This window comes from Typha angustifolia, chromosome 11 (assembly GCF_048772165.1).
Source record: "Typha angustifolia cultivar Huaian chromosome 11, ASM4877216v1, whole genome shotgun sequence".
Taxonomy (NCBI): domain Eukaryota; kingdom Viridiplantae; phylum Streptophyta; class Magnoliopsida; order Poales; family Typhaceae; genus Typha; species Typha angustifolia.
This window is the reverse complement of record NC_133249.1, coordinates 2,616,426-2,638,229: the sequence shown is the minus strand read 5'-3', so window position 1 is coordinate 2,638,229 and position 21,804 is coordinate 2,616,426. Positions and strand designations below refer to the sequence as shown.

Genomic DNA, 21,804 nt, shown 5'->3' with positions numbered 1-21,804 from the left:
TCAAACATAGAGTTAAAAACTTACGTAGCAGAGACACTAGGTTGGACCAAATGTCCCAATCAAGACAAAGTTTCAATTTCCAACCAGTGGATTATTAGAAAAACAAAAGCATGTATGTAACAATGAGGAGATGAGTAATTCATCGGCATGATTAATAAAATGCAGTTAATTTGTTAAAAATTTCTACAACCTTTCTTTCTTTCTATCTTTCTATCTTTCTTTTTGAGAGAGGGGAAGGGGGGGAGAGGGGGTTAGATTTGAGTACTGTGGCCCCATGAAGAAGTTGGTGGATGATGCAATAAAGACAACACTTTGAGATATCCAATGCACAGACTCTTACTGTACATACATGCAACTAATCCACTGCTATCAATTCAGGAGGACCAACCTATCGATCGGACCTCTCCCACGTACCTGTCAGTACTACAACTTAGGATCCGGCCTCTGCATACCTTAATTTCGAACATTATCCACTATTTGACAAAAGCTTTTAAATGAACTACTATTCCCACTCCCACCCCTTGGGCCTTTGCCTTCTTCACATAATCCCACAAAGATTTGCTTGCAAAACTATAAATAGCGGGTTATTGGCCAAACTCTGCAACTCTTCTTATCCTGTGTGTTTTGATTGCACGCGTTTACTTACATAGTTACTTATCCAGATAAGATAAGGAATAATTTATCTCCAACTTAAATTAATTATCCTCCCACTCTCAGGTGGAATATTATTATAATCTCATCTTTCAGGAGATAGAGTATACGAAATAACTAATACAATCTTATTTTTATATTTTTAAGGAGGACAGTTAAGTAGTATAATACTCTTTTAACTTAAGATTAAGAGGAAATAAAAATTAAAAGAAAAGAAAGGAAGGAGTATATATATATATATATATCTATGTCTATATCTAATTATAGATACATTTCATCATCATGGTAGTGTGGGCTGGAGCCGATAATTGAAAGCGTGAAGGAGAATGACGGAAATGACCTCGACTGGATAACCACTATAGGAGAGTGATAGTAATGAGCAATGGCATCTCTGGGTTATTACTGCACGTCTCTGGGGTCCATTTCGTTATGCATGACTTCCTTGGAACTCTTCGGGATTGCGATGCGTTTATTATTATTGCAGCTCTCCTTTTCGGAGAATTTTAGACGCAATCGTGCGTCGCCATCCGGCGTGGACTTCTGTAGCCCCTTTCCCCTTCACACACACACACACACCCAAGCACTCAACCCACCCTATCCCAGATGGACACGTCGACCTGGTTGACTACTTGGCACTCGCGTTATCCCTTAGGGAGATCGACTGGATTATATTAGCTGTATCGGAGAAGAAGAGAAAGAGAAGGATTAATAAAGCTCTCAACTAGCTTGATTATAAGCTTTAATTTTAATTAAATTTTGTTTTCTTAATTGGAGCTAATTTGGAGATCGAGCCTAGCCTGAGGTAAATCGATCAATGATAAGCAATTTCTAAGTCTAAATTAATTGAAATCTAAATCAAGCTTGAAATATAAGATCTTATTAATAATATTATGAGTATTTAGATCTTGGTCTAAATATTTATATAAAATATTAGATTATTATTTTTGAATCTTATCAAGTCGGGTCATCATCAAGATCTGACTTGAAATTAATTTCAAACTTATTATGCTAGCAAAATTAATTTCAAACTTATTATGCTAGCAAAACTTGCTCATCTCTCCTACTCCTCTTCTTTCTCCTCTTTCTTTTCTTATCTCTCATTCCTCTCCCCTTCCCCTCACCATGTCATCGCACTATTTGTCAACTCTCTTCTTCTTGTCCTCTTCCACCTCCCATAATCCCACTTCCTTGACTGACACTATCCAACTCTCCACATTCATCAACACATGACATTGCTCATCGTTATTTACAACTCTAATCATGTCACGCTTTTTCTCTCTGGCTGTTTTTCTCATTATTTATAATCGACCAAATCAATGGTAACTAAGCTCGCCCCACAATAGATAGCTTCCGATGTTAATCATTTCATCCTTGTCGTGACTCCTTCAGCTTCGCCAACAACGAAGATGAAGTTGAGTTTGTAAGCATACAGATAAATATGAGATGGCAGTGTTGGGTCCACAGTAAGGATTGATGCAAGGTCTAAGTTTTTTTACCCATCTCTTTCATTTTTTTCTCTATTCCTAATGTCACTTTTTAGCAATAGCAGATTTTGCACGCCAAGTTTTTATATAGTTTTGACGAAACAATAAAGATATGACGCTTTCATGCTTATGTTTTGCTTCAACTAAAGACATGTACAGTAAGAGTCTATTATCGTATTTTTTCTATATTGCTATCAATAATAGCATACGCCCTTTTCCCTCTGATCTTAATTATACTTGAGACCTTATTTTGCTTGCCATATATATGATAATTTATTTTATTGTCTAATCTGTGTTCAACTAAGTATGAAGCTTGTGTGCTTAGATGTTATGAGTCTCTAGAAGGCTTTCATCACCTTGCAAATTGTGTTGAATTCTACACAAAAGAATAAAACAATCTTCACTGACATTGATCACCCAAGAATCTAACATGTCGCTATACGGCGAAATTTTGACTTTTAAGAAATACCACAAAGTCTATGCAATCCCAAGGAAAGTTTGATTTGTCTAAAACATTCTATTCTCCAGCCAAGTCAATGGCTGCTAATTGCTATTCTCTTCTTTAATGATAGAGTATCAAGAACTTTGATTCCACTGCCTATTTTATTCTGGGAATCAAGAACCATGCACATTAGCTGTCCATCACCCAAGTTAGCTAATTGATGCTCGTTAAATTAGCAGCCCTTATTTCGTTGTCAATCACCCAAATTTGTATCAAAGAAATAGACCACCTGCAATCTATCCCATCACATTCTTGACTTATACTTATTATAAACACCCACAATTTACAACCGCGGCTCAAATTTTTCCTGCCTCTCGCCCATATATTAAGATACTATACTATACTATACTATACTATACTATACAATGATTGGAATTTTATATGTTATCATCACTTGCATCAACTACCACCAATCACAAAATCCGACCTAACCTGCATGCAATATTATGCTAATTATATATATATATATATATATATATCAAATTAAGAACGAGTAGACTAGCCAGCTTTCTCTCATTTGACCACCAAATGCATTCACATTGACTTCTAATGTCCATGCCCCAATCATGACCGAAGGAGGAATGGGAAAAAAAAGAAAAATCCAAGGAACAAAAGATATCCCTCCCATAGTTAGAAAGTCTTAGGCGACCAAGAAAACCCTTAAAAAGAGGGAAGATAAAATAGAAATGTCTAAAAAATCCTAGCGGTGCAAGTTTGCTAGCACCGAGGCACGATTTTTTTTTTTATATCTGCAACCTAAAATGTCATTCACATCTATTTCTATTTCTATTTCAGCCGATGTGTAGCCTTTGAAATAGCTATGCGTGGCTATTATTAATAGCCTCCTTTGATTTGTACGTAAAGGATAATTTTATGTATACCTCTTAAATATAATTTATATATATATCTATTATTTTATTTATATTTTATTGTTTGATTATAAAACGTAATAATTACTTTGAATAAGTTATATAAAATTTGTATTTAATTACTAACTATATATAGGTAAATTTTATTTAGAAAATGTATATAATTTTATCACTAACTCTACTAATAATGAAATTTTGTAAATAATTTGTCACATGATTATATAAAATTTGACTAAAATATACATAAATATGTGTTTGATTGTAAAATACATCTAAAATAAAAAGCATAATTTAAATAAGTATTTGTTATTTATAAACCAGACGCCACTTGAAATGTGCCCACTTTTTATATCTAACCATCTAGACCGCCACTATCAAGCTTTTTATCTGTATCTTCTTCTTGTGATGTTATCCGCTGGCACAATACGAGTTGCCGATCTAATTGAAAACCTGGCATTTAATAGCTACGATAAGAGCATGCTGTTGTCTAGAAGATCCAACTCATCGGCACTAGGCGTGATATGGCCTGGGTCCTGGGTCAGGAGGATATATAATGGAGCAATAATTGACAGATCTGGGGAGTTCATGCGTGGATGGGTTTGTCAAAGTCCGTATGATGGCATAATCTTCAAAGAGATTTGAGATTTGATGTAGTGTGGTCTAATCTCAACTACTACCTAAGTTGGGCCGGGCTAACCCCCAAGTTGGGGCCCTTCTTTGTTACTCATAAATTCGATGGAATCTTGCCGCTTGGAAGTAATCGGCCCAATAGCCAAGTTCCTTCTTTCCAATTCCTGGGCATCAGAAATTTTGAATCATATTTCTTCGCCTTAAATATTGAAAAAAAAGCTTTATCCATAATATGGGCTTCATTTATTTGTAATATTTTATAGATCTTGATTGAGTTTGCTTTCAATGCTATTGGGCAATTTTAGCGGTATTTTTTCATCGTATAGGTTAGTAGTCTTTGCCTTCCTCCTCCCCGTCTAGTATTCTCCATCTCTCATAAGAGATTGAGGGAAACTAATCGAATTCACAGAGATGGGTCCATTTGCAACTAAATGAACAATAAATATGTCTATTATATCAACCAAATGTCTCCCTTATATGGAGTAAAGGGAGATTAACATATGCAAATCCATACATCATATCTCTAGCAACACACACACACACACACACACACACACACACACACACGAACACGCACAAAAAGAGAGTTCCCGGCTCACAGATAGTATAGTCCTCTTAAAATGACATCTCTCACCCATCTGCCATGAGAAATGGGCCTCAATGAGCAAAGAGAGCAACGAGTGAAGCAAGAGAAGTCAGCAAGAGAGCACAAACGCCCGGAACCGCGGCGAACGCGCCGCTCTCCATCGACGGCGCCGGAGCCGGAGCCAAGTCCTCCTGTGCGTTAGCAACAACCAAGGCAAGGAGCATTGCGAGCAGAAGTGCAAGCTTCATCAAGGCTTCCATTCTCAGTAAGTAGCTAAAGAGAAGATAGATAAGAAAAGGGGGAAAAGTTGGAAAGCAAAGAGATAAGTAGAGCTATTAGCTTCCTTTCTCCTCCTCTCCTCTTCAATTGGGCTTTGGTGGTCTCCGGTACTTCTTATGGCTGAAGGGGTGATTTGGGTGAGCTATTTATAGGCTCAGATTCGAGGGGACAAGAAAAACATAGCCGTTGGGAAAGGTGGACCTCCGGAAACGTTCGAATTCCGGCAGTCGCGCGTGGGTGGGGACCACTTTGTGTGAACTAGCCGTTAAAGTGTACGCGTGGCGTGCGGCGAGTGGGTGGGTACGACAGAACTAACCGTTGGAGGGAGTAGGTTTTTGCTTGCCGGAGAGGGGAAGTCAAGGTTAGGATGTCGGATTCGGATCCAACTCAGATCGGGTTCGATATTTTACAAATCATATCGATCCATATCAGCTTCAGGGTAAAGTTTTATATACACCACGGAGTTTCCTTGGTTGCAATTTCTAATTAGAGGAGATGAATCGTGCAGACGGTTCTTCTATATGCGAATCACTTTCAAATCAAAGCAAAACAACGGCAAACATCTCCTACAGGGACTTGCTTCGCATACTAAAACCCGTTACTACCAAAAACAGAGATAAAAACAATTCTAAGCTACGAGTGAAGCTACTACTGCAAGGACCAGACCAAGAAAAAGAGCTCCTCTCGCCTTCAAACCAGTGGAACCAGACAACCCCCAGACGTTCACCTCATCCACCACCGGCCCGCATAGCGAGCTTCGGTCGTCGCTCCTCGTATTGTAGTAGATGCTGTAGAAGGCAATGCGCGACCTTTCGGCCCGTGCCATGAAAGTAAGGTTTCCGGCTTGGCGCGTCGCATTGCCCGTCGGGGAGTAATGGAAATTTTGGGTTTGGTCTCCTGCAAAGGCCGTGACGGCCATAGGTGGTTGACACGAATCCCCTGCGGAGCCTAAGGTGAAGGTGAGGCTGTACTGCTTCTGCGGAGTTGTCTCTACCATCTGGGAGATGATGCCTTCCTTGCCTGAGAGAAGCTCGATCGCGCGCTTCCCCTGGGGGACGGTGTAGTGGTCGGAGTCGATGTAACGGACGGCGCGGTTTGACTCGATGATCCAGCCGGGGAGGGAGGAGGTCTCCTCGTTGAGGTTGGTTGGGAGGAGGACACCGAGGGTGGCGTTGGGGAACATCCAGGGGCCTTCCTCAAAGTCACCATTGATGGCCACATTATCTGTATCAAGGCAATGCATAATATAGTTATCCTTTAGACATTATAAATCGAGCTTTTCAAGAATTCCGCCGGACCTTTAGATCTATCAGGGGTGAAGAGCTTCTTGACAGCGATGTTGTCAATTACAGGCCCGCAGGTAGGATCATCCTCCATGCCGGGGTTCTTGAACGCCAGCCGGCCCTCCTCCTCTGCCGCCTGGAATGCCCACGAGTACGCATCCCACCCCTCGACGCTGTACAGCGTCTGGAGGTCCACCGACTGCGACGCGCTCCCCACTGACACGTTCAGTGACTCGAGCTGCGCACAAGTCCGTGCGGCGCTGAACGTTACCGCGTACTCCGACCCCTTCTCCAGCTCGACCACCTGTGCAATCTCTGCATCGTTGCCCAGCCGTACAGCATGCTCCCCTGTTCACAATGGAATATTCACAAACACTTTGTTGAACTGGAAGAAGCATAGGCTTGTTGCGCATGAATGCATGGAATTGAACTGAGTTAGCTAGTCACCTTGTGGCACGATGAGGATCATGCCGCCTTGCTTTTGGCCCGAGGAGATGAGCTCCACTGTTCCATTGGTGGTCCAACCTGGGAGTGACTTGTTCCCATCACCAAAGGCGACGGCATTTGCGAATCCACCGGCCGGAGCTGTCTCGAAGTCGCCATTGTTGAGCAAGCCTGCAGAGAGTTATCGTGGCTTAGCATTACTCTATGCAACTATATGAATCATAATATTTAAGGATCGGAGACATCAAAGGAGAACACCATCACGGTAACAGAATCATGTGGGTGGTGAATGGCCAACAGACGCACCGACTCCTCGGTATTCCAAATCATGGTGGACCCACTCACTTGTCAAAGCACAAGAATGTGGATAGCGTTCAAGCCAATAAACGGAATAGAACAAGAGGATCACGATGGATGCAATTTACTATAAGAATATGGATAGTGTTTGGAAGTGGGAACGCAAGCCAATAAACCAAATAGAATATGAGGATCACTATGGATGCAATTTACTATTTTAACTTTTGATCATGTGGGCGTGTAATTTACTCCTACAAGATTATTCTGGCACTGGCAAAGCTATCAATATTCTCTGACCCAACAAGTGTTCGTTCCGCTTGGTAGTTTCCTCTCGTCCCAGCGTTGATTGGAATTTTCGATACAATGGAGAGAATATATTGAGGATGGAGCGGCAAAGGCTCCGAATTTCGCTAAGCCTAGGTGCCATGCTATAATAGCAATAAGTACGAGCAAGTCACGTTCAAGGCAACGCGAAAATTAAGAAGAGCAAATGACAAGACAGCTGTGCAATGAGATAAACGCAATAATAAGTACTTATTACCAAATTAGCTATTCACTGGTAGCCAACTCATAATCCATGATCAATCGAAAATAAATACATTAAGCCATCCAAAGCTGAAATGTGGACCATAAACTTAAGCCGAGTGATCATCTCTTAACATGTCGCAATAAAAGAAATTAGAAAATTCCTTCTAGTATTGGGGGTTAATCTACTTTCTTTTATTTTTCTTCTTTTCCTTCCTTCTCTTGAGTAATAATTATCCATTGTTAGTTATCTCTTAACCTATCAAGCTTCCATTTTCCCACTCCAAAACCTCCACCTCCAAAATCACAAGCCCTATTAAGGAGATCAGCCATTCTCCTCAACAAGACCCACATAAAACAACACTGAATGCTGTGAACAAAAAGAGAGAAGTAAGAGGGGGAAATGGATCATACCATCTTCTACTGCGGCCGAGACGAACTGGGAGAGAAGTAGCAGCGACAGGAAGCAGAGGGTGCTCCGAGTTGAAGACTCGCCCATCTCTGGAACGCTGACTGTCTCTCTCTCTTTCTTCCTCTCAAGGACACAATAGCTAGGAAAGAAGACCCACTCACCTCTCACTGTCTCACACTGGGAGGGGAGCTGCCCACGCCCTTTTATCAGCTGATTCCCTTTTTTTTCTATTTTATAATTAAAATTAACCGACGACGATATTATGATGGTTTTTGCAACCCCAGACCAAAAGGCTGGTGGTGACCCAAATCTGCAAATGAGCTACATAGTATTCTATAACAGTTTCTTTGTACTAAAACTGCAATCGCAAAGTCTGATATCCTTGAAGTGCAAAGCAAGACAGGACATTGTAACAAATCTATTTTAGTCTTTTATTTAGTATATGTTCCGGACGACACAAGTCATTAAATTTAAGTGTAGTGTTTTAAATTGATAGATCCGTCCGTCTTTCGGCTGGTGACGGGTCCACACGTAATAATCCCATTGCCCCATAAAAGCAGCGGTGGTGGGCCATTTCTCCATTATAATATAGCATTAATGTAGGCGATCTTTTGGACAAAAAAAACTTTGCTAGGAATTTGGTGTGGAATGCACGCCTTCCAAGATGATAAGCATTGAGGTGAATAGATGGAAGGTATGTGGGAAAGCAAATCATGTTGTTATATACTTGGGTTTAATTTGGTTGCAAAATAAGTATAAATCTATTCCAGTATAAGGAGCCTATAGTAGATTAGTATTCAAATAACAGTTTATTTCAATACTAGTTTATTAATACTATTCTTCTATCCTCTTATCCTTATTTGCTCTCTCTCTTCTCTCCTCTATTTTTTTCTAAAATATCTCATAAATTTGTTATTTATTATTTTTGATATCATATCAAATATAATTCTTCTACTTTGCAGTTATTTATAAATCAAACATCATAATAGTTTAAACTGATATAAGTTTTTCTATGCAGGTTTTAAAAAATAAAGATAGCTAAAGTAGTTTAAAAGTTATTTTACAACTAATACTATTTTATATAAGTATATTTTGAGCTTGTTGTGATGTTTTCTTTTGTTGAAACAATTGATTTAGTTATTTAGCCTATTTATTTTATCGTGAAGAGTTAATCTTTTTATCTAGCCTATAATTATAATAAAATATTAGCAAAAAGAACTAATCACTCTATCTAATCTATAATTAAAATAAAATTTTATATAAAAAAAAAGGCTAACATCTTTGTGTAGCCGGTGGTCTAACAAATAAAAGGAGGAGAAAAATTAGGGTAAAAATTTGACTAATTGCTAGTAGCTGTGTGGCTGTTTCAATGTCGGTTGTTTTTGGGCCTTAGACAAGGAAATTATGCGATCCCCTAAGCCCAAGGCTAGCCCATACTAGTAATAGCAAGTCAGCTCTACTCTGGCTCACCGCTATATAAGAGAAGCACTCGGAGTGATTATACCGAGTGAGGAAAGGAGGAGGAGGCGGTGGCGGCTGCTCGGCGCTGCAATGGAAAAGGGTTCTCCCGAGCCCGACACCTCCTCCGACTCCACAGGAGTCCTTGGCTTCCGAGAGGAGGTTTCCTCATCCGCTGTCGATTTATCTCCGATGGCTGAGATCGCTCCTCCTCCTCCTCCTGCTGCCGAATACGAAGAGAAAGAGCCATCTCTTGTTGATCCATTACTGCAATCTGAGGTATTTGCCGATGCCCCACAAGAGCAAGATGTAACCTTAAATGGTGTCGCTCTTCTCTCTGATGAGCTCCGGGAGCAGATCGTGCGGCAGGTGATTTATTCAATTCTTTCTTCTTGTTTTTGGACCATGATTGGTTTTTCTGGATGCCTTTAGTATATGGAGTAGTGGAATGCAAATAAAATAATGAACTTTTAACATTCGGGAATGCGGAGCGTGAATAAACTCGAAGAACACAAGTTCGTCAGATATTATAATTGGGTTATAAATATTTTTGGCATTGCAAAATTCGATCTGTTTTTTTTTTTGTAGTATGCATTTATAGCTGAGAAGTGGAATTTGTAGGCAACTGTAGAATGTATGCTTCGATGAGAAGTAGAATGGGACGGCATGAAAAAAATCGTTTCTTTTTGGTAGTGTTATGATTCAATGATAGTAGAATGAGGAGTGGGATAGTACTGGTTTATTTGATAGTGGGATGGAACCTTGCTAAGATGTAGCTCTGACATCAGAAATGGAATGACTGTAATTAATGTAAACTCTATGAATGATAACTGACATTTACATTTCTATGATTTGTCTTATATGCTTCTTTGTTTATATTATCACAATCAAAAGACTACAATTTTGCAGGTTGAGTACTACTTTAGTGATGAAAATCTTCCTACAGATCAATTTTTGTTGAAATTTGTGAAGAAGGGCAAGGAAGGGTTTGGTAAGTGTTACATCTTTTGTAATTCAGGTTCACATTGTTTTACTGTTGCAATTGGAGTTTGAAGGGGCATCTATTACAAGATTGATGCAGATTTCTTGATATGCCAAGTAATTGTCGGGTCCTAACCGAAAAGAAAAAAGAAACATAAAAAAGACTTCTTTCAACTTTTTTGATATCATATTTTATTCTTCATGATGCACATAATAGGGACATAGGGAAAATTAGGTTCTTTTTCTCCTCTGTTCTTGATCATATGCGAATTTCCTTGCTGCTGTTTTTCATTTTCTTTTTCAATAGGACATAGTTTGATTCTTTACTCATATAGCACCACCCTCGTACTGTTATATATCTGTAACTGGACATAACTGTGTAGCTGATTGAGTTGATTGATTTGCACATGAGCGGTGGGGGGTGCACATAGTAGTAATCCATCAGTCGGAAGAATAGAGATGAAAATGACGAAGTATAACAGGTACTTATGACGGGCCCTTGACTTAGATCCTCCTGGTGCAGCTTTTCCACAGTTGTGCTGAGCATCTAGTTTAGATCCGTATGACTACTCAAGAAATTGTATCTGATTCACTCTATTCTGATGACTGGTGAGTAATATGAAGATTAGAGTTAGTTATGAAAGCCTTGTTAGGCAAGAGTTTGTCTAGATGAAATAAGCCTTGAGCAATGTTCGTGCTTTTCTCGACATTCTATATATAATTCTTCTCCCGAGTCATTTAATGTTTTAAAACCTCTCTTGGCTTCCTGTGCTTAATTCATCGCAGAATTAAAGAGCAAGACTTTTCAGGTTTTTTGTTGATTAACTTTAGAATAAAGCTTAATTATTTTTACTAGTCACCCAGGACACCTCCATCTTCAATGATACACCCAGAATGTCCACTTATTGCAACGATTAGGGTACAAAAGTAATTGTGGCATAACTGAATACCAATCATTGTCATGTCAATTGCAAATTCTACCATCTAGACAGGGTATAGTGATGTAAAAAATGGTATAAAGATGAGAAACTTTCAAAGTGACATAATGATGTGAAATTGCAAATTGACAATATTTTTATTGCAGTCCCTATCGCACTTGTTGCATCGTTTAGAAGAATGAAAAAGCTAGTTCAGGACCTCTCTTTGCTTGAAGCTGCACTCAGGACATCGTCACAGCTTGTAGGTTTCTCCTATTAAGCTTTCAGATTTTCCTTTTCCTAGTGTATATAAATCTGGAAAACTCATACTTGAACTCATCAAGTAACCATGCATTATTAATGGCGTATTTAATACCACGTCTTATGAGGATTGCACTCAGGATGTTTTGCAAGTTAATAGATGTTTATTTCATACATCTTTTCTCATCTTTACAGGTTGTTAGTTTGGATGGGAAAAAAGTGAAGAGATTACATCCATTACCAGTTACTGATTCTAAAAGCATGAAGGTTTGTTCCTTGGATTCCACTTTAAATTGCATTACAATTTTGCTGCAGCTAGTCGATATTCATATTCTTTTAACCTCTGGGCTAACTTGTGTCAGTTACGGACTGTTATAGTGGAGAATCTACCAGAGAATTGCTCAACAGAACATATTCAAAAAATATTTGGCAAAATTGGCAAGTAAGTGTTCCATTACTCTTAATACTCCAATTGCCAACAAGCTAGTTATATCTCTAAAGACTCATTTTACTATCTTGTATTTCAGTATTTTAAATATAACCATTCATGATCCACATTCGGTAGATGGAGCAGCGACTAAGAGGTCGGAAAGTAAGTTCAGTAGTAAGGTGTGTTCCCACTAAGCCCTTATTGCTTCATCTTGTTTCTAAAACTCAGGTGAACCTGTGTACTTCTTGTGGAGCTTCTTTATTACCTTCAGCAATATTTGTTTAAATTGATGGTATTATTTTATTTTATATCTAATATTAGTTAGGAAATTTTCTGACAACTTGCAAAAGCAAAAACTTTTAGATTTTTTAAATTTTGATCTGTGAGAGTGTCTGCCTCTTTTGTCATCTATTATATCAAACTAGCTTCTTGTTCTTAGAGTTCCATAAAATTCTCTTATTTTTCCTTGTTCTGATTTGCAGGTACATGCCCTTGTTGAGTATCAATCACCGGAGGCAGCTGAGGCAGCAGTGAGTGTTTCATGTGCCTTCTGGACTCCTGTAGATTTTTAAACTTCATGAGATAAACATGCCTAATCATCATTTTGCAACTGTCTCAGGTAGCCACCCTAAATGACAAAAAGAATTGGAGAAGTGGTATGCGTGTTGAGCAATTGTCTAAGCGAATGGTATTTTGCGTCTAATGCTGTTACTTAGAGTTGTTGTCTTGTTTTGCAACTAAACTTTAAAAATATTAGGAAAAACATGGGCTGTTCCAAAAAGGAGACAAAGAGACGATCTTTAAGAAGAAGAATGATAATCAAGGAGGCAGGGTTGCTCTAGACAGAGAGAAGATAAAATCTGGAAGCCACCAAGATGAGACGGTATGACTTTCTTCTTTAGAAATATGCTGATTTTAGAACTTCTGAATGTTGCAATTATTTGTCTGTCCGCTTCAGCTGTTGCTGCTGTAAGCTATTGTAATTTCATGTTACATCCAATGTTTGTGAATGTGAAAGAAAAATTTTCTGGGCTAGGAGGATGATCTTTCATCTCCACTATGATCCAGAAATTGTTGGTTGAAATTTATACTGAACCTTTTGGCAAATGCTGAAGATGATATACCTTCTTTATTGATAAATTGATTAAAAATTCTTCTTGAATGTGTTGCCATGTGTTTGTGCTAAATTTTTGCTCTCGATAGTTTAGTTTATTATTTTGGTCAGCATTCTGTTTTCAAGCATAATGTCTTCAATCAGTTGTACGGGCACAAATTGCTATTCTTCTCCCTGATAGTTCACATTCTACATATTTTGACTTCTTTTGTCTAGGAAGAGGAGCAAACGGCTAATGCTAAAGGAGGGCGCAGAAATCGGCATAAAAATAGAGGTAAGGTTGTATTCAGAAAAATGCAAGTTACATAGCTCTACAATATGTAATGCTACTGTCAATCAATCTCTCTATAATTTGATGGCAATATGCTGCTCTATGGGTAATCAAATCCAGGCTCAAGTAGGAAAACTATAGATTGACTGCATTATAGTAGTAGTTTCGCTATGATGCTGCTGTCATTTTATTTTCTGAAACATCTTCTCATGTAACTGTCTATCATTTTATTTTCTGATACATTATCTGATGTACTCGACTCTACAACTCAGGCCACGGATATGTTCCTGCCGGTTCTACTAGTGAGTTCACAATCAAGCCCATTCCAGGACCAAGGATGCCGGATGGAACAAGAGGTTTTGCAGTTGGACGTGGTAAACCTATTAATTCTGAGGACAAAACCAGTAACCAAGATGCATAGATGCACTCATGAGTTGTATTCCAGATGCTCTTATGCTTGGATTTTTTACAAAAGATATGGAATGTAATAGCATAAGAACTACTTACTGCTGTGTTATCGAGTTTTATATTAATGAATTGTCTATATGTACAACTAACTGCAAGTAGTTTGCACTGTAGACCTGTGTATCTGTGTCTCGTTTTCTTCTCTCCTCTAAGCGGATAATTTATTTTACTTGTATTCTTATAAAACTTTGTTAGTATATTGTGACCAAAGTGATGCCATTTTAGGTTCCAATCCTAAGGTTTGTGAAAAGTTTCCTCCTCTTTTGCAGGCAACTATCGATCTTATATTCGATTCGAAGGCAAACATACTGAGTGCAAACATCTATAACTGTAATTATTCAGAATTAAATAAATCTATAATAGCTGTATTAATAAAATTAACCTCACGCATTGGATGCCTGAAATTGGTAGTAAATACTATTAGTCTATTGTCTTAATCAAATGGAACTGCTTGCGTAATGCGATGTCTTTTTATATTATAGATAAAACAAGGAAGTCTACAGAATTGCAATTTGGTATTCTGTTGTTGGGCGACGTCTTCTCAAACTTCAAATTGAGGCCCACTTAACTGTAATATAACTTTGTGTCACTCTCAACAGAAAGTCCACTCTCTCGGAAGTCGGAAGCCGGAACTCAACAGAAGCATCACCCTTCTCACCTGCCTTGGATGCTACCATACTCCTCTGGGGAAGACAACAGCCGCGATCTCAAACGAGTTTCTCGCTTCCCATCTCTCTCGCTCTTTCTTTTCGTCGTCGTCGCCGTCATCTCTCTAACCTATAAATAACACTCGGATGCGACGCCAACGCCTCGATCCTATCGCCACCCTCCCTTTCCATTTCGCATCCCATGTCTTCGTCCGTCGCAAATGCCCACGTCCTCCTCCGCTTAGGGTTTCGTCGAACCCTCGCAACGCCGACTCTTCCGATCCCCGCCGCGGCTCTCCGATCCGCCTGTCTCGTAATCTCTCGGTCACTTTGCGGCTTTCTTTGATCAAATCGCTATCTCGATGTTGTTTCTCATCCTCATCTTTTACAGCTCCCTAAATTCAGATCCATCCGGAGAAGATATAATCGTCGCAATCGGTTATTTCAAATAGCTGTGATCGATGATGTGAGCTGGGATTTTTTTTTATTAGATTTTTTTACCCCCTTGTGTTCTGATTCGGATTTTATATGGTAGGGTCCTGGAGATATTCCTTCGCTGGAAGAGGACAGCAGTGGCGTTTGTGGAGGGAAGTCCTTTTACAATGCCTATTCAAGTGAGGGCGAGGAGAGTGATGGTGATCTGCTTGTTTATCCTTATGTTGATGTCGATTTGCCGGTGAATAAGAATCGAGTTGAAACGCCTGATGCTTCTTTGACGGTGGCGACCCACCGGTTCTCAAACCTTCGACAAGCTCGCAAAAGGAGAAGGTGAGGAGGTTGCTAAAACCGTGCGTGAACTCTTAGTTTCACGTGGTTTTTGCTAATTTGACCACATAGAAACGACAGAGGCCTGACAATAGGTTGACAACTCGTCGTCCAAATTGCATTTGTCAACTTGGACTATATTCATTTCAACACTTGATTAGAAAGGGTTTAGATAATGATAATAATGATAATCATGTTGTATTACCTAATTAGTACATCCATCGCCTCATCTGCACCATGAATTAGAAGTTGAATTTTTTAAGATAATTTGCATCATGAAAGACATCTGGTAGATACTAGTCTCGTAATTTCTTTCATTATGGTTTGATCAAGGTTGTTCTAACTTTGTATACTTTTCTATTTGTTATTTCCATTTATAGGAGTAGATTCTATTTCTTTCCAGTAATTTGATGTTAGCTCTCTACACTTTTTAGGCATTGTATGTCCTAGTCTTACAATCCGATAAAATGCCCTCAATTGGCAGATGGTGCTGCTATTTCGAGTTTAAGAATAGGTCAAGCATTTCCAAGCTTCAGTTGGAATACTGGAGTTCAACATTCTTGTGCTCTTCTAGCAAATGTTACTGTGTCCAATTAACACGTGAAAGAATTTTGGGCCTCAGGACATTTCTTGTTATGGTTTATGGTAAACCGTTGAAGTACCTTTACACCTTATAGACCCAGCATGTACATGATCTAAGATTTTTGGTCAGGATGCCATGAAAATGTTTCATAGCTTATCTTATTTGCTATTCTCTTCATGCATTCCATGTAATGGGATATACAATTGCTAACACAAAACTAGTTTTTCTTTTCAAATGGCAGAATTCGAGCAGGAGTGTTGATTAATTTTTGGTTGATCACCTTCATAGGCGTGTTTCTTTTATGGTTCGACTGGTGTTCGTGGCGGATTATTAGACTACCGTTGAAGCCTTTTTTCTTAACGCAACCTTTTACATTGTCAGCAATTTTATCTGCATTTGCTGGATTTATATATGTTCCTTTAGTTGATAACATGAAGATTCACCAGATACTTAGGAAAGAAGGGCCAAGTACGCACTCTTCCAAATGCGGAACCCCAACAATGGGTGGACTATTTTTTATTCCTATTGGCATTATTGTATCTAGATTCGTAGTTGGTGATAGTTCCATCCAAGTAAATGGAGCAATGGTAGCAACTATTGCATTTGCTGCAATTGGATTACTTGACGACCTTTTAAGTTGCATTAAGAGTCACAATTATGGGTTGTCAGGATGGGTGAAACTAAGCTTACAGGCAATTCTCTCTCTCTCTCTCTCTCTCTCTCTCTCTCTCTCTCTCTCTCTTAGTGTGTGTGTGTTAATTAAGCTGTTGTATTTCTAAGTTAATTATTAACTAACAACAACATTATGATGCTTTAACAGGTAGCTGCCGGGACATTGTTCTCTTTTTGGTTGGATTCAGCAAGCATACCCACACCATACAACATGTATATCTCATAATCTGTAAGATCAACACTTTTGAATGTTAATGCATTACAAGTGTCAAATTGAATTTGTTGGCTGATTGTTTTCTTATTTTCCCCAATACTAAGGTGAAACTTAATGCACCTTCCACATAAATGAACTGATTTGAGGATATTCATTTAAACTATCATTTATTAACATGGAAGCTTCAAGTTCTATGTACATATGTATTCATAGAAATCCTAAGTAAAAAAGAGATAAAGAAATTTGGGTCCAGAATTGATTGCTGGAGCATCTGTAGGGCAGTATTATTGGCATACAGAGATAATCAGCTGAACCATATAAAGAGATAGCTAGCAAATTTCCTGTTCTTCTCTAAAATCAAGCTATTATGAGATCCTACATCTTTTGTCACTAGATTTTAGTGTATGGAGAGATGATAAAAAGCATGACCATAGAGATCGCATGCAATATCTTGAAGATGCTTGGATCACATATTGAATGTTGATCTTTGTAGCAGAAGACAGTGTATCTTTTCAATGTAGTTGAGGATAAGGTTTGTCCATCCCAATGGATGAATGTGAAATGAGAGACTGTCGGAGATAAATCTTCCTGTACTTCTCTAAAATCAAACTATTTCTTTCTTTATCTTGTTACTCAACTGCATATGCTGTTCTATTCTGAAAGGAAGAATCATACTTTCACTACTGCTGGTTCCAGGAATTGTCTGTTATTGAACTTAAGTTTGCCTTAGTATGAATATGAGTTGTACTGCAATGGAATCTCCAACTTGCAGTACATTGTTTCCGTTCTGCCTTTGGTATTAATTCTTTGCAATTGTCCAATGAAGGAAATTGTTGGCTCCTCTGCCTCCACCATTTGGCCTTGTCTATCTCGGAAAATTGTATCTGGTTTTGACAACATTTTCTTTCGCTGCAATGGGGAATGGAGTTAACTTGACTGACGGGCTTGATGGATTAGCTGGAGGAGCAGCTGCACTTGCTTTTGTTGGGATGTCTGTAGCTGTCATTGCAATATGTCCTGGTCAGTAGAGTGCTCTGTGGACTTATCTTTTCATACTTTTGGAACTTGTCAAGCACCTGAATCCTAGAATGTTCTTTATTTTATTTTTTAAGCTTTCTTTCTGTTGACACATGGTGTGACACCCGTAGCTATCATTTATTATCAATATTATGATTACCATTTTTTTCTTTCAATAACTTACTTGATTTTGCTAATAAATTGAGAAAGAAAAATTATTTGTGCTTATCCCATGTTTAGTAGAAATGGTTGAGAGGATCGGAAACCCACTTCCTCATAACATAAGTTACAGAGGGTTAGGTCTGGAAAACTATCCCTCTTTTCTCCTACAATTTTTCTCGGCCCCTCTGTCCATTCAAGAATAAACAACATTGCCCTCTTCTCCTTCTTTCTATGTTTATCTCTCTTTGCCATTGTTGTCTTGATGGCAGGCTGCTTCCATGCTGCCCAACACTATGCCTAACACCCTGTCACCTCATGCCAACAATAGTGCTGGCAGCTCATAGATCCTTGGTTGAGACTCTCCCATGGACTCTATTTATTTATCTTCCCATGGTTCTTCTTTACTCTCTTTTTTTCGGAAAATATTTTCCCATAATAGAAGGTTAGGACTTGGACTTGGGGTGGCTCATCTGCAATTTTGAAATATCTTGTATAGTTCTATTATCTTGTAACAATTCATAGCAACACCATAATTGTTGTGGTTTCTACTTATCTATTATTTTTCACTTGTAACTAGTGCGCATACTTTAAGTCACATTTTGCCTATAATTTTTAGTTTTTTCTTTCTACAACTGAAAGTCTCAGTATATTTGGTGATCTTGCTTCCTAAATAAGCTAAACAAGGGAAAAGGATTCATGAAGTTGACCCTAACAATTAGGATGTAAAGCTATATGTTGTCATATACTTACTAGTGTGAGATCAAATAGATATATCTCTTTCAGTTTGTTGACATTTTACAGCAGTAGATTTGATGATTGCTTTCTTGATTTAATATTTGGTATGTATTCTAAATGTATTGAAAAAGTTCTTACTAGTTACCAATTGTTCAATATAAACAGATCTAGCTGTTTTTGGAGCCTCGATGGCTGGGTCGTGCATTGGGTTTCTGTTTCATAATCGATACAAAGCCTCTATATTTATGGGGGACACTGGATCCTTGGCACTTGGCGGAGCACTTGCTGCAATGGCCTCCTGTACTGGGATGTTTTTTCCACTATTTGTAGCATCTGGTCTTTTCTTCATGGAAGTAATGTCAGTCATAATTCAGGTATGGTTATTTATCCTTTATCTGTACTGTTGGTTTGAGGATACACCCTAGGACAATTGCTTGTTTAATGTGGATGTATTGACACCAATACTTTTTACCTATGCTTTCTTCTTTCTCATTTTTCATACCTTTCATTTTCTATTTGGTTGCTCTTGTTTGTGATATAGAAAGTACAATCATGCATCTTGCTTCTTATTTTTCATGATTAAATTAGTCTGTGATTGGCAAACAACCCTGTATTTGATAGTCACTGTACTGAAAATGGGAAATAGTATATGGGACATCATACGTGTAAAATAGGAAATTGATATGCTGCCCTATAATTTCCGATATTTGGGAATTCATGATGTCAAAAGGTTGGGACCGGATTCTTTCAAGAACTTAAGAAACAATAGATTTCCTCTTAGATCTACACATGGTAGGGGCCATCAAATTACATATGCTAGCTAGTCAGGCTAGCTTCTATCAGTGAAACAGGCTAGCTTTACTCAGAACAGCTACTTTTCGTATAGCCAAAACAATTTGCTTTCCTTTTTCTAGTTACACAACCTATCTAGTCGGCGAAGGACCATTTTGTATGCTGGAGAATTCAAACCTTTAAATCGAGCAAAATATTTCTGTACTAGAGGAGGGCCTGTTCTCATAGACCAATCGGAAGGCCTATTTTGAAATCATTTTAATTTCAGCTTGAGCAAAATAGTACTCTGACATTTATGTATTAGACTAATATAGTAATTGGTTATTATTTTCTTCACATTGGCCAGAAAAATCTAGATTGGTTATCTGAAATTATGGTTCATGTGATCTTCAATGAAAGTATGTACTTGATTCATGTCTTTCATCTCATATGGTAGAACTTTTGTTTGGGATATTTGCCAACACAAACTCGTGGAAGTCATTTCCTTCTTAATGTGCAACTAGTTAATTATGTCCTCAGCCTATGCTGACAAATCTCCCAAACTGAAGGCTATTTCATCTGTCAGGTTCTTCATATGAAGGCTACTGAAAGGTTCTATGGAGTTCGAAGGCGCTTCTTTCGTATGGCACCCGTGCACCATCACTTCGAACTATGTGGGTTTAAAGAACCAGTCATTGTTGCAAGTGCTTATGCTATATCATACATCCTGGCCCTGTTTGCTGGTTATATTGGTCTAATTTCAGCATGACTTGCTACTATCTTCGTTCTGACATTCTTCCTGCTCCTCGTATTATTGTTCACTGATTAAGTGTTTCACATAGGGTTTTAGTACATACCTTTGGTGTATCATTTGAAACAAGGAAGATGGAAACCGGTCAGATGTCTCTCATTTGTGTGTCTCTTATGTCAAATGCGAGAAAATATTAGGAAGGCTGCTGGATAAGTCAGAATTCTCTGATGACGAGCGATACAGTTGAAGTACTGTCAAAAGAGAGAAGTTTTCAAGTCAACTGCGAATAATTGGTGATGTCTTGTAGTTTCCTTATAGTAAATTAGTTCTCTTGTTTGCTCAGTAATCAAGACTGGATAGCTAAATATCCTCAAGTTTTTCTAGGTTTATATGATAACAATCTCAATTTTAATAGATGACCTTAATAACATGACAATAGTTCCTCTTCTTTGTGCTTGATCCAGCGTAAATCTGCAGCTCCGACTACCTCAGGGCAAAAGTTGCTACTGGAAATATTGCAAAAGGTGTACGAGGTACCAGTAAAGCATGTTACTTCAATTGCATATTAAGTATTGCCTGATTATTCATGTGGTCATCCACCGAACTTTGTATTGGTTTATCAATTAGTAAGGCTACTGCTTATTTCTCAAAAAAAAGAAAGAAAGAAAAAAAAGAGTTAAGGTTATTGTTTCATTAATCCTACCATAGCTCCTAAGAACAACTGCCAAGTTTACCCATCTAGGAGATTGTAGGAATTTTCATGCAGATGAGTACGTGGGAAAACATACTGGTTATTGCTTCATGCAACCTTTGAGAAGAAGGATGCATTGAATAGATAGGGCCCCACAAGTTGTTGAGGAATTGCGATGACAATTCTAGAATAATCATCTTCATTTCCATTCATTTGATGCTCTGCTCCTGAAAAAGGAGGTATCAGCAACAACTGGTTTTTATTACAGGACAGCTCAGCTCGTGATGTTCGTATCGATAGCTGTCCTCCAGTTCTATCGTGTATCTTTTGTTTCATTTCTTTTTATAATAGCATCTACATTTAATAAGCCAAAAGGAACTGCACGTACTTGTGAGAGGAGGTTTGACCGATTCCATCGAAGCAAGGCTATAGGAGAATATGGGCGTCTAACATCATATCTCGACGTGTTAATTTTGCTGGGCTTTGGACTGCAGGCCTAGCAATTTACCAAAGCTTGCCTTCTTGAACTGTTAGCCCATGAGAAGCATTGCGGTCCAGGCCCAATATGCTACAAATTTCACGCCTGCTCCAAGCATTTTGAGATTTTAAACTTTTATATATCTACACACACACAACTCCTCTGCAGCCCAAGATCTATTCTGAAATCATCTTAAAAAAAAAAATCCTTCGTCGAAATTATCCCATTTTACTTTCCTGACCCTGAAGTTTCTTTGTACATAACATAAAATTAATAGTCTGAAGCATTCTCGCTCTCCATGTGTAATTCAATCTCACCAAACAATACAAGAGAACAAATTGATCATAATAAACTTAAATAGCAAATATATAATGGGAAACCATTTTAATATAATAAAATTACGAAACAACAGCAAATTTACTATACAAGATATGGAGTACACAGACCCCACCTGAGAAA

General features: G+C 38.3%; 3 protein-coding genes across 6 annotated transcripts; 2 read left to right on the top strand and 1 right to left on the bottom strand.

The window, feature by feature from the left end:
* Window positions 1-4,568: 4,568 nt before the first annotated feature.
* LOC140769486 (protein BIIDXI-like) lies at window positions 4,569-8,156 on the bottom strand. The gene is made up of 4 exons (XM_073110183.1): window positions 7,965-8,156; window positions 6,732-6,899; window positions 6,300-6,632; window positions 4,569-6,225 (listed from the first exon to the last, which is right to left on the bottom strand). The coding sequence occupies exons 1-4, from the start codon at window positions 8,047-8,049 to the stop codon at window positions 5,630-5,632; spliced, it is 1,182 nt and encodes a 393-aa protein (XP_072966284.1). The 5' UTR covers window positions 8,050-8,156; the 3' UTR covers window positions 4,569-5,629.
* Window positions 8,157-9,455: 1,299 nt separating this feature from the next.
* Window positions 9,456-13,951, top strand: LOC140771394 (la-related protein 6A-like). Its single transcript, XM_073112916.1, has 11 exons — window positions 9,456-9,789; window positions 10,330-10,411; window positions 11,486-11,580; window positions 11,775-11,846; window positions 11,942-12,021; window positions 12,107-12,188; window positions 12,492-12,539; window positions 12,629-12,697; window positions 12,767-12,892; window positions 13,340-13,397; window positions 13,667-13,951. Exons 1-11 carry the CDS (start codon window positions 9,514-9,516, stop codon window positions 13,813-13,815), a joined length of 1,137 nt encoding a protein of 378 aa, XP_072969017.1. The 5' UTR covers window positions 9,456-9,513; the 3' UTR covers window positions 13,816-13,951.
* Window positions 13,952-14,384: 433 nt separating this feature from the next.
* Window positions 14,385-21,143, top strand: LOC140769521 (phospho-N-acetylmuramoyl-pentapeptide-transferase homolog). 4 transcript variants are annotated; one of them, XM_073110234.1, is made up of 9 exons: window positions 14,385-14,819; window positions 14,898-14,972; window positions 15,042-15,274; window positions 16,096-16,546; window positions 16,675-16,739; window positions 17,567-17,760; window positions 18,820-19,028; window positions 20,012-20,099; window positions 20,268-20,612. In XM_073110234.1, the coding sequence occupies exons 1-9, from the start codon at window positions 14,709-14,711 to the stop codon at window positions 20,273-20,275; spliced, it is 1,434 nt and encodes a 477-aa protein (XP_072966335.1). In that variant the 5' UTR covers window positions 14,385-14,708; the 3' UTR covers window positions 20,276-20,612. The 4 variants fall into 4 exon arrangements, 3 of the variants coding, with proteins under 3 accessions (XP_072966335.1, XP_072966334.1, XP_072966333.1); XR_012105921.1 differs by adding an exon at window positions 20,641-21,143 and having other exon boundaries at window positions 14,388-14,819; window positions 20,012-20,469; XM_073110232.1 differs by having other exon boundaries at window positions 14,388-14,819; window positions 20,012-20,612.
* Window positions 21,144-21,804: the final 661 nt, after the last annotated feature.

Bases quoted from the DNA above. Each gene is read 5' to 3' on its own strand.
- LOC140769486 (XM_073110183.1), bottom strand. From the start codon at position 8,049: ATGGGCGAGTCTTCAACTCGGAGCACCCTCTGCTTCCTGTCGCTGCTA. The intron at 6,900-7,964 runs GTATGATCCATT...AACTCTCTGCAG, and splicing joins CTCGGCCGCAGTAGAAGATG to GCTTGCTCAACAATGGCGAC. The intron at 6,633-6,731 runs GTGACTAGCTAA...CATTGTGAACAG, and splicing joins GATCCTCATCGTGCCACAAG to GGGAGCATGCTGTACGGCTG.
- LOC140771394 (XM_073112916.1), top strand. From the start codon at position 9,514: ATGGAAAAGGGTTCTCCCGAGCCCGACACCTCCTCCGACTCCACAGGA. The intron at 9,790-10,329 runs GTGATTTATTCA...ACAATTTTGCAG, and splicing joins GGGAGCAGATCGTGCGGCAG to GTTGAGTACTACTTTAGTGA. The intron at 13,398-13,666 runs GTAAGGTTGTAT...TCTACAACTCAG, and splicing joins AAATCGGCATAAAAATAGAG to GCCACGGATATGTTCCTGCC.
- LOC140769521 (XM_073110232.1), top strand. From the start codon at position 14,709: ATGTCTTCGTCCGTCGCAAATGCCCACGTCCTCCTCCGCTTAGGGTTT. The intron at 15,275-16,095 runs GTGAGGAGGTTG...TTCAAATGGCAG, and splicing joins CAAGCTCGCAAAAGGAGAAG to AATTCGAGCAGGAGTGTTGA. The intron at 17,761-18,819 runs GTCAGTAGAGTG...CAATATAAACAG, and splicing joins TGTCATTGCAATATGTCCTG to ATCTAGCTGTTTTTGGAGCC.